This window comes from Tachyglossus aculeatus, chromosome 24 (assembly GCF_015852505.1).
Source record: "Tachyglossus aculeatus isolate mTacAcu1 chromosome 24, mTacAcu1.pri, whole genome shotgun sequence".
Lineage (NCBI taxonomy): Eukaryota > Metazoa > Chordata > Mammalia > Monotremata > Tachyglossidae > Tachyglossus > Tachyglossus aculeatus.
Window position 1 is genome coordinate 6,810,068 of NC_052089.1, and position 14,206 is coordinate 6,824,273.

A 14,206-nucleotide genomic window follows, 5' to 3' on the forward strand; every position below is an offset into this window, starting at 1 on the left:
GAGGCTCGCAATCCGTCAGTGGTATTTATCGAGCCCTTCCTGGGGGCAAAGCACCGTCCTAAGCGCATGCAATCGACAAGATTCTGCCTTCAAGGAGCACGTGTGGCACTCGATAAATATTAAAGGCGATGTTTGGGGTTGTCGATGACAGGCTGGGCCTCTTACGGTTTGTCGGCCTTGGCTCTGGATGCGTCAGCCCGAACTCAATACCCAGAGGGACACTGCCGTCTTCCCCTGCCCCACTGGGCAGGGTCGGAGAGATTTAGATGAATAAATAACATTGATTGATCGTTTTAATTCTGCGCTACCCTGACTTGTAAAGCCCTGTAAAGTTTTCCTGTGGGGCAAAGTTGCAACTGCTCAAGATCCCCTAATTGGTTTGTAATTGATTTATTTATATTAATGTCTGTGTCCCCTTCCAGACTGTATTTGTTGCGGGCAAGGAATGTGTTTATAGTTGTATTTTCCCAAGTGCTTAGTACAGTGCACTGCACAGAGTAAGCACTCAGTAAATATCTAGACTGTGAGCCCACTGTTGGGTAGGGACCGTCTCTATATGTTGCCAACTTGTACTTCCCAAGCGCTTAGTACAGTGCTCTGCACACAGTAAGTGCTCAATAAATACGATTCAATGAATGAATGAATTTAGGAGGGCGTGCCCGGAGCAGGAGCTGGGCAGGAAGAGGACGAGTTCGGAGCTGCGGTCACCGGCTTCGACGTGGGACTCGGGAGGCGACGTGAGAGACGAGTGGGAGGAGATCGTCTGAGCCGGAGGAAGAGAAGAGAGCTCTCGATCTGACTATCCTTGGCCGTGTAAAGGGGGACATGGAAAGTCGGTAGGGGGGATACGTGAGATAGGGTGGCTGGGCCCCTCCAGGCTCAGAGGAGCTGACCCAGGCCCCCCCATGCCCTGCCCCCTCAAAGTAAAGCCCTCCCCGACTCCGGCTAGGCAGCAGAGGCGGATATAGCCATGGTGGCGGCTCGGTCCGGAAGCGTAATAATGACTGGGGCATTTGTTAAGCGACTACTATGTGCCAAGCAGTGGAACAGCTGGAAGATCTTCAGATCGGACGGTCTCCATCCCATATGTGGCTCAGTGTACGAAGGGGAGGGAGAACGGGTATTTCACCCCCATTTTAAAGAAGGAAACTGAGGCATGGAGAAGTTCAGTGACTTGCTCCAGTGACTCCAGCAGGCAAGTGGTGGAGCCCTACCTCCCAGGCCTGTGAGCATTATACTAAGCCACTCTGCTTGTCTATTGTGAAGGTACTTTGGAAATAAAAAGGGCATTATAGACTATATACAGTCTAGTCTAAAGTCTAGTCTATAGTCTATATAGTCTATAGTCTATATATAAACTATATAGACTTTATAGACTATATAGACTATATATAGTCTAGTCTAAAGTCTAGTCTATAGTCTATATAGTCTATAGTCTATATATAAACTATATAGACTTTATAGACTATCTATAGACTCCTTATAGACTATAGAGGACTAAATCTTGGGAGAAGACACTAATGCTAGGAAAAGTCCCAGGAAAATGTGGAAGAGGCAGACCAGCAGCTAGATGGACAGAAACCGTAACAATGACAATGGAAGGTTATCGTAATGGTAAGGTTTCAGGTATTGGAAGAAGAAAGGATGTTCGGGAGAAAATACGGCCATAAAGTTGCTGCGAATCGGAAACGGCTCATACTGATATGTATATAGACTTATATTATCCTTTATTTTATTATCTACCCCACTGACCCCAACTTCTCTCTTGCTGTTCAATCTCACATTTCCTTTTGGGACATCCTCAGAGATGTCCCACAGGCAGTTGACGCAATGTAGCGAAAACTGAAAGAAGCAGGTAACTGAAAGACATAATGCCTGGGCTTCTTCTTCCTCTCCCCCTTTTCCCTCTTCCTCTTTCTCCTCCTCATCCTCCTCCCCTTCCGCCACCACCGCCGCTGCCTCCGCTGTCTCCGACTGAGCTTTTCTGAGCCGTTTCCCGAAAGTTCCGGCGAGGCCAGGGCTGCGTCTGAGTGGTTGTGTCAGACCCTTAGAAAATCGATCGATTAATCCGTCATATTTACTGAGCGGTCACTGTGTGCAGTGAGCGACAGGGCCTAGTGGATGGAGCCCAGAGTCGGGAGTCAGAAAGACCTGGGTTGGGTAGGGACCGTCTCTATATGTTGCCCAAGCGCTTAGTATAGTGCTCTGCACACAGTAAGCGCTCAATAAATACGATTGAATGAATGAACGAATTAATAATCCAGTTCCTCCACGTGTCTGTTGTGTGACCCTGGGCAAGTCAGTTGACTTCTCTGGGCCTCAGTTATCTCATCTGTAAAATGGGGATTAAGACTGGGAGATCTGATTACCTTGCAAATACCATAATAATAATAATAATAATAATTATAATTGTGGTGTTTGTTAAGCGTTTACTACGTGCCAATCACTCTACTAAACACCGGAGTAGATACAAGATAATAAAGTCACACTCTCACAGTCTAGGCAGGAGGAAGAACAGGCATTGGATCCTCACTTTGCAGATGAGGGAACCGAGGCACAGAGCCGTGAAGTGACTAGCCCAGGGTCACACGGCGGAATCTGGGTTCTCTGACTCAGCCCCGAAATCAAATTCCTTCCACTCCTCCTTTTCTTACCTTTGAGGTTTTCGCCATCAAGCACCTCGCCATCCACATACCACATGACTCTTGCCGACGGAAACACGTTCCGCACCCGGCAGTGAGCTCCCACCTGCAGTGGGGAGAAGAGACCGAGTCATGGATATATATGTTTGTACGGATTTATTACTCTATTTATTTATTTATTTTATTTGTACATATTTATTCTATTTATTTTATTTTATTAATATGTTTTGTCTTGTTCTCTGTCCCCCCCTTCTAGACTGTGAGCCCACTGTTGGGTAGGGACCGTCTCTATATGTTGCCAACTTGTACTTCCCAAGCACTTAGTACAGTGCTCTGCACACAGTAAGCGCTCAATAAATGCGATTGATTGATTGATGGATTTGTCAATTCTTGGGCCCGATTTGGGGGGACCAATGTGACCCTCAGCCTGCTGCTTAGCCAATCAATTAGTGACAGGGATCGAGCACTTACTCTGTGCAGAGCACTCTACCAAGCTCTTGGGTGAGCACAATTGAGTAGTGGTCCCTGCTCCCAGGGAGGAGTAGCCAAGCCCACTTTTAAAAATCTCACACGGTCCTCTCCTGGGTGATTTCCGGACAAATTCGGATTCGTCCTCCTGGCACTCTCTGGTGAGGGCCCCGGGAGGAGACCAGAACCACCACCTTGGCTTTCAAGTTGCTCCCTGGTGCCTTCCATCTTGGGAGATGGCTGAGAAGCATAGTTATTATCTTTAATTTATTTAGAAATATGAATGTCTGGCCCTCCCCCTAGACTGTAAGATCGTCGTGGGCGGGGAATACGTCTGTTGTACTCTCCCAAGTGGGCCCTCAAGAAATACTACTGAATGAATGAATGAGAAGCAGGTTGAAGAGCGCAAGAGCCCGTCTTCGCCCCGGAGAGGGTCTGCTGTGTGACCCTGGGCTCAAGTGGCCAGTTGGGGAAGCCCCTGGCTAGCAGGAGGGCTTACCCTCTGAACGTCCGTGCCCTCGACCAGGGCCGGCTCGGGGGGAACAGAGGAGACACAGAAGTCTGGACAACTTGGACCGAGCTCCAGCTCCTCTCCATCCCCTCGCCTTACCTCCTTCCCCTCCCTGCAGCACCTGTATATATACCAACTTGTACTTCCCAAGCGCTTAGTACAGTGCTCTGCACACAGTAAGCGCTTAATAAATACGATTGATTGAATGAATGAATGAATGAAAGTGGCATGGCCTAGTGGATGGCATACAGGATCAGGAGTTGGAAGAGCCTGTGAGCTCTACACTGCGAGCCCGTTGTTGGGTAGGGACCGTCTCTATATGTTGCCAACTTGTACTTCCCAAGCGCTTAGTACAGTGCTCTGCACACAGTAAGCGCTCAATAAATGCGATTGAATGAATGAATGAATGAATGAAAGTGGCATGGCCTAGTGGACAGCATACAGGATCAGGAGTCGGAAGAGCCCGTGAGCTCTAGACTGTGAGCCCGTTGTTGGGTAGGGACTGTCTCTATATGTTGCCAACTTGTACTTCCCAAGCGCTTAGTACAGTGCTCTGCACACAGTAAGTGCTCAATAAATATGATTGAATGAATGAAGAGCCAGGTTCTAATCCCATCTCCGCCACTAGCCTGCTGTGTGACCTGGGGCAAGTCATTTAATTTTTCTGGATCTCAGTGTCCTCATCTGTAAAATAGGTATTCAATACCTGGTTGGTTTTTTATGGTACTTTTTAAGTGCTTACTATGTGCCAAGCACTGTGCTAAGCGCTGGGGAAATACAAGCTATTCGAGTTGGACACAGTCCCTATCCCACGTGGGGCTCCCAGTCTTAATCCCCATTTTACAGATGAGGGAACTGAGGCCCAGAGAAGTGAAGTGACTTGCCCGAGGTCACACAGCAGACAAGTGGCAGAGCCGGGATTAGGACCCAGATAATAATAATAACAATAATGGCATTTGTTAAGCGCTTACTATGTGCCAAGCACTGTTCTAAGCACTGGAGGGATACAAGGTGATCAGGTTGTCCCACGGGGGGCTCACGGTCTTCATCCCCATTTTCCAGATGAGGTACCTGAGGCCCAGAGAAGTGGCTCGCCCAAAGTCACACAGCTGACAGCTGGCGGAGCCAGGATTTGAACCCATGATCTCGGACTCCCAGGCTGTGCTCTTTCCAATAGACCACACCTGTTCTCCCTCCTCAGATAGTGAGCACCATGTGGGACAGGGACGGCATCTGATCTGATTGGACCTTACTTAGCCAACCCTCGGCGCTTAGTAAGTGCTTAAACACACACTGTTGTCATCGTCATCATTAAGGTCACGTTCAGTTTCCAGACTGCTGATGGTTTAAACTCCTCTGGCCCCTGCGATAAGCTCCTTGGCCGCACGGATCATGTTTACCAACTCTGTTATACTGCTCTCTCCCAAACACTTAGTACAGTGCTCTGCACACATTAGGCAGTCAGTAAATACCACCTTGAATCTACCCCAGCGCTTTGAACAGTGATCGGCACATAGTAAGCGCTTAATAAATCCCACTATTATTATTAACAGAATTCCTCCAGGCATTTCCTCCAAGAAGCCTTCCTTGACTAAGCCCTCCCTCCTCTTCTCCCAATCCCTTCTGCTCCCCTGACTTGCTCCCTTGATTCATTCAATGGTATTTATTGAGCACTTACTGTGTGCAGAGCACTGTACTAAGCACTTGGGAAGTCCAAGTCGGCAACCTATAGAGACGGTCCCTATCCAACAACGGGCTCACGGTCTAGAAGGGGGAGACAGACGACGAAACAAAACACGTGGACAGGTGTCGAGTTGTCAGAACAAATAGAAATAAAGCTAGATGGGCTTTGGAGTCAGAGGTCATGGGTCCGAATCCCAGCTCCGCCAACTGTCAGCTGTGTGACTTTGGGCAAGTCACTTAACTTCTCTGGGCCTCAGTTCCCTCACCTGGAAAATGGGGATTAAGACTGTGAGCCCCCCGTGGGAAAACCTGATCAGCTTGTAACCTCTCCAGCGTTTAGAACAGTGCTTTGCACATAGTAAGCGCTTAATAAATGCCATTATTGTTATTATTAACAAAATCATTCATCCCCTCTCCCAGCCTCTGTCTCCTCCCTAGACCGTGAGCTCACTGTGGGCAGGGAATGTGTTGATTGTCATATTGTCTTCTCCCCAGCACTTAGTACAGTGCTTTGCACCCAGTAAATGCTCAATAAATATGATTGAATGAATCAGTGAATAATAATAATAATAATGATGGTATTTGTTAAGCGCTTACTATGTGCAAAGCACTGTTCTAAGCGCTGGGGGTGGATACAAGGTGATGAGGTTGTCCCATGTGGGGCTCACAGTCTTAATCCCCATTTTACAGATGAGGTAACTGGGGCTCAGAGAAGTTAACTGACTTGCCCAAGGTCACACAGTAGACATGTGGCGGAGCCGGGATTCGAACCCATGACCTCTGACTCCAAAGCCTGTGCTCTTTCCACTGAGCCACGCTGCTTCCCCAGTGAATGAATATGTATACATGATTGTACGTATTTATTACTCCAATTATTTATTTATTTTACTTGTACATATTTATTCTATTTATTTTATTCTGTTAATATGTTTTGCTTTGTTCTCTGTCCCCCCCCCTTCTAGACTGTGAGCCCACTTTTGGGTAGGGACCGTCTCTATGTGTTGCCAACTTGTACTTCCCAAGCGCTTAGTCCAGTGCTCTGCACACAGTAAGCGCTCAATAAAAATGAATGACTGAATGAATGCTGGGTGATGAGGAAATCCAAGGGCAAATTTCTCCACAGCCCAAGTCAGGACTCGCGATTAATCAATCAATCAGTGGTATTTGTTGAGCGCTTACTATGTGCAGAGCGCTGTCCTAAGTGCTTGGGCGAGTACGATATAGCAGAATTAGGAGACACGTTCCCTGTCTATAAGGAGCTTACAGTCTAGATCCCCAGATGGTGAAATTTCAGGGCCAGCTGACCTCTTTGGGTCTCTATATGTTGCCAATTTGTACTTCCCAAGTGCTCAGTACAGTGCTCTGCACATAGTAAGCGCTCAATAAATACGATTGATGATGATGATGATCTTCCTGGGGTCATCCGGTGAGGGGGTCGGAGGGCCGGCCGCAAATGAGGGCGAAGGAAAGAGGCCCACCCTTTTCCCCGGCTTTCCCAGAAACTTCTGGGAAGTTTCTGGGAGCGACCGGTTCCCGAGAAAACCCAGTGAACAACCCCCGGGGATTCGAGGGCTTGTGAAATTTCAGAGCATGGTTTGGGTTGGGTCAGAAAAACTGAGAACCACAGCAGCGCCTGGGAGATTCAAGAGCCAGTGCCAAGAAACCCGGAGGTTCCAAAGAATGAACGAGTCAGAAGGACCCGGGTTCTAATCCCGCTCCGCCGCTTGTCTGCTGTGTGACCTTGGGCAAGTCACTTCACTTCTCTGCGCCTCAGTGACCTCATCTGGAAAATGGAGATTAAGACTGTGAGTTCCACTGGGGGCACGGACTGTCCCTGTCATTCATGCGATCGTATTTATTGGACGCTTACCGTGCGCAGAAAACTATACTAAGCGCTTGGGAAGGTACAATACAGCAATGAAGAGAGACAATCCTTGCCCACAACGAGCTCACAGTCTCAACCTGATTACTTTGTATCTACTGGAGCGCTTAGAACAGTGCCTGGCACATAGTCAGTGCTTCACCAATACCAACAAATTATTGTTATTATTATTAAGAGAAGCAGCGGGGCTCAGCGGAAAGAGCCCGGGCTTTGGAGTCAGAGGTGATGGGTTCAAATCCCGACTCCGCCAATTGTCAGCTGGGTGACTTTGGGCAAGTAGTAAGTGTTCAATAAATACGAATGAGTGAATGAATGGCGACTTGACACCTGTCCACGTGTTTTGTTTTGTCGTCTATCTCCCCCTTCTAGACTGTGAGCCCACTGTTGGGTAGGGACCGTCTCTATATGTTGCCAACTTGTACTTCCCAAGCGCTTAGTACAGTGCCCTGCACACAGTAAGAGCTCAATAAATACGATTGAATGAATGATGCCTCCAGGAAACCCTCTGTCCCGACCCAGGAGTTCTGCCTGTCCGGACCCCCCGGGCACATTGGAACTGGCCCGGAATTGGGGGGGGGGTGACTCCCAGAGGGAGGGTGGGCGCTTAGTACAGTGCATTGCACACAGTAAGCGCTCAATAAATACGATTGAATGAATGAGTGAATGGAAGGTGGCCCAGGCCCAGGCTAATCCCACTCCCTGCCTTCCTGCCTTGAATTGTATTTATTGAGCATCACTGTGAGCAGATCACTGCACTAAGCGCTTGGGAAGAACAGTCCAGCAATAAAGAGAGACAGTCCCTGCCCACAATGAGCTCACAGTCCGGGGAGGAGGGAGACACAGACATTAATAATAATAATAATAATGCTACTTGTTCAGCATTTACTAGTAATAATGATGGCATTTTTTAAGCGCTTACTATGTGGAAAGCACTGTTCTAAGCACTGGGGAGGTTTCAAAGTGATCAGGTTTTCCCCCGGGAAGCTCACAGTCTTCACCCCCATTTTCCAGATGAGGTCACTGAGACCCGCAGAAGTTAAAAGTGACTTGCCCAAAGTCACGCAGCTGACAATTGGCAGAGCCGGGATTAGAACCCATGATCTCTGACTCCCAAGCCCGGGCTCTTTCCACTGAGCCACGCTACTTCTCTGTGCTTACTATGTGCCAAGCACTGTTCTAAGCGCAGGGGGAGATGCACAGTGGGGCTCACAGTCTTCACCCCCATTTTACGGAGGAGGGAACTGAGGCACAGAGAAGTGAAGTGACTTGTCCAAGGTCACACAGCTGACAAGCGGTGGAGCCGGGAGAAATTCCCTGCCCACAGTGAGCTCACAGGCTGGGGAGGAGGGGGAGACAGACATTAATAATAATAATAATAATAATAATATTTGTTAAGCGCTTACAATGTACCAAGCCCTGTTCTAAGCACTGGGGGAGATACAGGGTAATCAGGTTGTCCCACATGGGGCTCACAGTCTTCATCCCCATTTTACAGATGAGGGAACTGAGGCCCAGAGACGTTAAGTGACTTGCCCAAAGTCACACAGCCGATAAGTGGCGGAGCTGGGATTAGTACCCACGACCTCTGACTCCCAAGCCCGGGCTCTTTCTGCTAAGCCATCAATAAACAGACACCGATATCTTTCCAGACAGCCCTCCTGCCCAGAAGCGGGCACGGCCGGGTCAGGCCGGGCCAGGAGGTCATCGCCCGTGGACTCCCCTCTCGGCCAGAGCTGGACAAAGGAGTTCCGGACTCCTTCCTCCTCCACAGGCCGGGGATTTACGTCGAGGCCCGGGGCCCGGCTGAGGAGCTGCAGTCATTGACCCCGAGATTTCCCAACCCAGTCTCGGCTGAGCCTTCTGTGGATCTGGGCGGAGGATGCTCCGGGCGGAAGAAGGAGATGAGGAAGATGCCAAGATGAAGGAGGAGGACGGGAAGACCAAGGAGGACGAGAGCAGGGGGGGCCGGACTTTCTTGGGCCCCCTGGCGGGGCCGGTGCCCGGCCCAACGCCCCACAGGAGGGGCGTCAAGTTTTCGGAGGCCTGGGAGTACTTCTCGCCTCGACCGCCACCCCAACCAGTATGCCATCTGCCGACTGTGCGGCAGGCAGGTCAGCCGGGGCCCGGGCGTCAACGTGGGCACCACGGCCCTGTGGAAGCACCTGACCAGCACGCACAGGGGAGAGCTGGAGAAGAGCGGCCACAGGCAGGCCTCCCGGCACCCCCGGGCCCAGGGGGCCCGGCCCCCGCCGGTCGGCATCGAGAGGGACTGGGCCCGGCTCCTGGAGCAGGTGGGAGCCCTGGCCTTTTGGGCCAGCTGGCGGGAGTGGGCCGTGGAGCGGCGGGAGCAGGCCATGGAGGAGGTGGAGAAGGCCATCGTGGAGCTGAGGTGGAAGGTGAGGGCGGAGAAGGCGGCCAGAGAGCCGGACAGGGCCCCGGCGGAGGCGGCCCGCCCCTGGCACTTTGCACAGGGGGCACGGCAAACCAGAAGAAGGGTCCGGAGGGTCCGGTGGATGTCCAGAAGTAGCCGGAAACCGGTGCCCCCTGACTTCCTACTCATCCGCTGACCACCCTGTCTGCTTCCTCCACCCTGCCAGCTCAGGGATGCTTTCCCAGGGCGGCGTTTCCCAAGACCCACCCCGCCTACATCCCCCCTGTCGGGACCAAGTGGGGCGAGGGGCGCGGGAAGATGGCCTGGAGAACCGGGCACAGCGCTGCCAAGCCATTGCCCCCACCAAAGAGCGTCGGAAAGATGGAGGCCGGGCCCGTCCCGGCCAGGAACCCCCCAGCCACTGGTTCTCCGGGGCAGCGAAGAACTCGTCTCCCGCGGTTGCTGAACTCGAATCCGAAATGGTTCAAACCTCGTCTGGTTTGGGGTTTTTCTTGCGCACCGTGGGAAAGTCTGGTCCCCACAGCCCTGTCTGTCTGGTCTCCCTTTTCTGTCAGGCTCTGAAATGTGACTCTTCTTCCTCTCTGGGTGTTTTCTGATGACTTCTCTCTCTCCGGGACAGAGAGGGGTGAAAAGGACAGGCTCTGGGGAAGCAGCGTGGCCTGGTGGATAGAGCACAGGCCTGGGAGTCCAAAGGTCATGGGTTCAAATCCCAATGCTGCCGCTTGTCTGCCGTGTGACTTTGGGCAAGTCACTTGGCTTCTCTGGGCCTCGGCTCCCTGTGAGGGACTGTGTCCAACCCGGATTGTTCGCATCCACCCCGGCGCTTAGTACGGTGCCTGGCGTATAGTAAGCGTTTAGTAAATAATACTCCAGTTATCAGGAGAGGAAAAATGGACACCAGCGACTCAGCTGAATTGAATCCTGAAAGGGTTTAGGGGCTGCCCAGCCTTGGCTGTCCTTGGGCCCGATGTCCTGGGGGGAAGTGAGAGACAGGCTGCGGGCTACTGCAGGACTGCCTGGGCCATACTCCGACTTGCCCTGAGTCTTGGGACAAAATTCCTGAAAGTATCTCTGAACCTCGACTGCCCTTCTCTGTAAAATGGGTGCATTAATGGTTCTTTGACATGGTTTCACCACTAATAAACGTCATTGGGTTGGGGAGTCAAATCGAGGGCTCCCAAACTCCCTGCTGGGATAACAAGCGTCAGGATCGGGGAGATCTGCAATCGGGGAAATGACCTTTCCAGCCCCCTGACACTGAATTCATTCTTCTTCCTTTGAATTACGTTGGCTCTCGTGTTGTCAGCATCCAACCCTCCCCCCCAGCCAGTTCAGCAAACAGTTTTCCTCCTGGTTTGGTGATTTCCCCAAACAAGCTTAAGACGTTCTCAGGAAATACGATTAATAATAACGAACCAACAAAAGACCCCTAACTGATTAAAAACCAGCCCACTCTACCCAGAATCCCTTTCCGTCCGCCCGCTTTGCCTCAGAGGAGATGGGGAGCTTGGGTTTAGGATGGTCCAGAGATTTTTAGTTTTGTCCTTAACCACCTGCTGCTTTGGACCAGGCTCTGCAGGCTCCGTGCCTCAGTTTCTCCTTCTGCCACCCAGTCTAGAAATGTCCACTTCCTCCCCACCATCCTAGCAGCAACAGGGGCATTCGTGAGAGAATGTCCACACTGTCTTTTGAGGTTCTGGGGTGGAAATCGTACTCCCTTCTGCAAGTACCAAAGTCCGCGAGCTAAAAAACGGAAACTAGCGGCACGGGATCGGTAGATCACGGCATGTGACGAGTCAGCGGGGGCTCAGTGTTGGAAATTCCCACTTCTTCAGCCCCCCGCCCATATTTGCTCCAAGACTAGGATGCCCAGGCCTCTGACCCCATGACCAAGGGGGAGCTTGGGTTCTGATCAATGCGTCTTAAGCACAGCCAGCCGTAACGGTGCAAGAGCGAACCTTGACATTTGGCCAGAACTCTCCTTTCTTAATGTGGGTTTTTGTTGGCCCTGACAAATAAAGAAACTTGTTTTTAAGCTCTGCTTCTTCTTGTGTGTCTCTCTGAAAGAAATTAGGTGAATACAGGCCTTTCGACTCTAAGCTCTTTATGAGCAGGGGATGAAAGTGTCTACCAATTGTTCTCTTCCAAGCACCTAGAACAGTGCTCTGCATACAGAACACATTCAATAGATACCATGGATTGATTGATTGATTGATTAAAGCCCATGTCTTTAAATCTTTACCGCAACAACAGGGAAACCAACCCTATTGCCTATATGTTGCCAACTTGTACTTCCCAAGCGCTTAGTACAGTGCTCTGCACACAGTAAGTGCTCAATAAATACGATTGAATGAATGAACCCACAGCCTCATGGGGCCTCTCTCCTCCTCTGCAATCTTGCATTTCCTCGTGCTTTCAGACATCTCTGTCTCGTCACCTGGCCGCCTCAAGCTAACCATGTCTTAAACTGAACTCAACATCTTCCCATCCAAACCCTCCCCCTCTGCCTAACTTTCCCATCGCACCACTATCCTCCCTTTCTCTCCAGCCCAAATCTTGGCATCATCCTTGACTCTTCCCTTTCAACCTCCATCTTCAGTCTGTCGCCAAATCCTGTCCGTTCTTCCTCCACAACAACCCCAGAGTCCTCCCCTTCCTCTCCATCCAAACAGCCACCGTATTAGGCCTCCCTGCCTTCAGGCTTTTCCCTCTCCGGACCGAACTTCACCCTCTTGCTCGAATCATTTTTTTCAAAGAATGATTCAACACATCTCCCTACATCTCCAGTAATAATAATAATAATGATGATGGCATTTATAAAGCACTTACTATGCACAAAGCACTGTTCTAAGCACTGGGGAGCTTGCAAGGTGATCAGGTTGTCCCACAGAGGGCTCACAGTCTTAATCCCCATTTTCCAGATGAGGTAACCGAGGCACAGAGAAGTTAAGTGACTTGCCCAAAGTCACACAGCTGACAATTGGCGGAGCTGGGATTTGAACCCCTGACCTCTGATTCCACAAGCCCAGTAGTTACCCGTCCATCCAGCAGAAACTCTCTACCATCCGATTCAAGGCAGTCAGTCAGCTCTCTCGTCCCTACCTAGCTTTGCTTCACATTTCTATTTTAATGTTATTACTAAGCAATGGGGTAGAGATAAAATAATCAAGTTGAATGCAGTCCCTGTCCCACATGGGCCTCCTAGATTAAGTGAGGAGGATTGACTCCCCATTTTACAGCTGAGGTAAGTGATTTGCCCAGGGTCATCCAGCAGACAAGTGGCAGAGCGGTCATCGGAACCCAGCTCTTCTGCGTCGCGAGCCCGTGCCGTTTCCTCTCTCATTACACCCTAACTTGCCTGCTCTCTTTCTCTCGAGCCAACCTACTCGCCGAATCTAGTTCTTGCCAATACCCCTCCTCCTGTTTGGAAATCCCTCCCTCTTCATCCCACAGACCACCATCTTCAAGACCCTTCCAAAACCATATCTCCTCCAGGAGGTCTTTCCCGATCCGCGTCTCCTCTCCCCACCCCAAATCCCTCCAATTGCCACATTAGCACTTTTCCCAGTCATAATAATAGTAATAACAGTATTTGTTAAGTGCTTACCATGTGCAAAGCACTGTTCTAAGCGCTGGGGAGGTTACAAGGTGATCAGGTTGTCCCACGGGGGGGCTCACAATTTTAATCACCATTTTCCAGATGAGGTAACTGAGGCACAGAGAAGTGAAGTGACTGGTCCAAAGTCACACAGCTGACAGTTGGCAGAGCTGGGATTTGAACCCGTGACCTCTGACTCCAAAGCCCATGCTCTTTCCACTGAGCCACGCTGCTTCTCCATCACTTGGGTACTCAATTCCTCCCCTAATCTGAGCTGTTAAGTACATATATGTATACTCTCTTATTTCCTCCTGTCTGCAATTTATTTATTGTCTGCTTTCCCCTTCGGCTCCTTGAGGGCAGAGATTACGTCTACCAACTGTATCATACTTTCCCAAGCGCTTAGTACAGCAGTCTTGCCCACAGTAGGCACTCAATAAATACTACCGATGGATGGATTGACTAGGCTGTCCGCCCCCCGGGCCCAGCCTAGTTCAGCAAGTGATTTGCTCTGGACGGTGATTTGCTCTTCACGTCACCCAGCAGATACAGGCCCAAGGTAAGTAGATTGTAAAACATTCCGGGGTGTACTCACCCCTCCTAAAAGTCCAGTGGAGGCGTTTTGCTGCGTTATGAAGATTTCTGGTTTAGCTGAAACGCAAATGCAAAATCCAGTTAGCACGGTGAGAGGGGGAGAGGGGCTCGCTGTTGACCAACTGTGCTTCAGGACTCAGCTGATGGCTTGGCTATCCAGGGAGGAAGCCTGTAATAGCAATAATAATTACGGTATTTAAACACTTCCTAGGTGCCAGGCACTGTACTAGAGAAGCAGTGTGGCTCAGTGGAAAGAGCCCGGGCTTTGGAGTCAGAGGTCATGGGTTCAAATCCCGGCTCCGCCACTTGTCAGCTGTGTGACTTTGGGCAAGTCACTTACCTTCTCTGTGCCTCAGTCACCTCATCTGTAAAATGGGTTGAAGACTGTGAGCCCCGCGCGGGACAACCTGATCACCTTGTATCCCCCAGCGCTTAG

At 50.5% G+C, this 14,206-nt stretch overlaps 2 protein-coding genes across 2 annotated transcripts in view; one reads left to right on the plus strand and one right to left on the minus strand.

The window, feature by feature from the left end:
- The window catches only part of CD96 (CD96 molecule), a 52,039-nt gene that overhangs the window by 15,333 nt on the left and 22,500 nt on the right, over window positions 1-14,206 (minus strand). The window contains exons 7-8 of the mRNA XM_038766138.1: window positions 13,772-13,827; window positions 2,655-2,748 (exon numbers count right to left, since the gene is read on the minus strand). Coding sequence (XP_038622066.1) covers window positions 2,655-2,748; window positions 13,772-13,827 — 150 coding nt within the window. The remainder of the gene's footprint in view (window positions 1-2,654; window positions 2,749-13,771; window positions 13,828-14,206) is intronic.
- ZBED2 (zinc finger BED-type containing 2) lies at window positions 9,066-9,753 on the plus strand. Its single transcript, XM_038766031.1, is given in 2 exon segments — window positions 9,066-9,241; window positions 9,243-9,753. Coding segments are annotated over 2 exon segments (687 nt in total).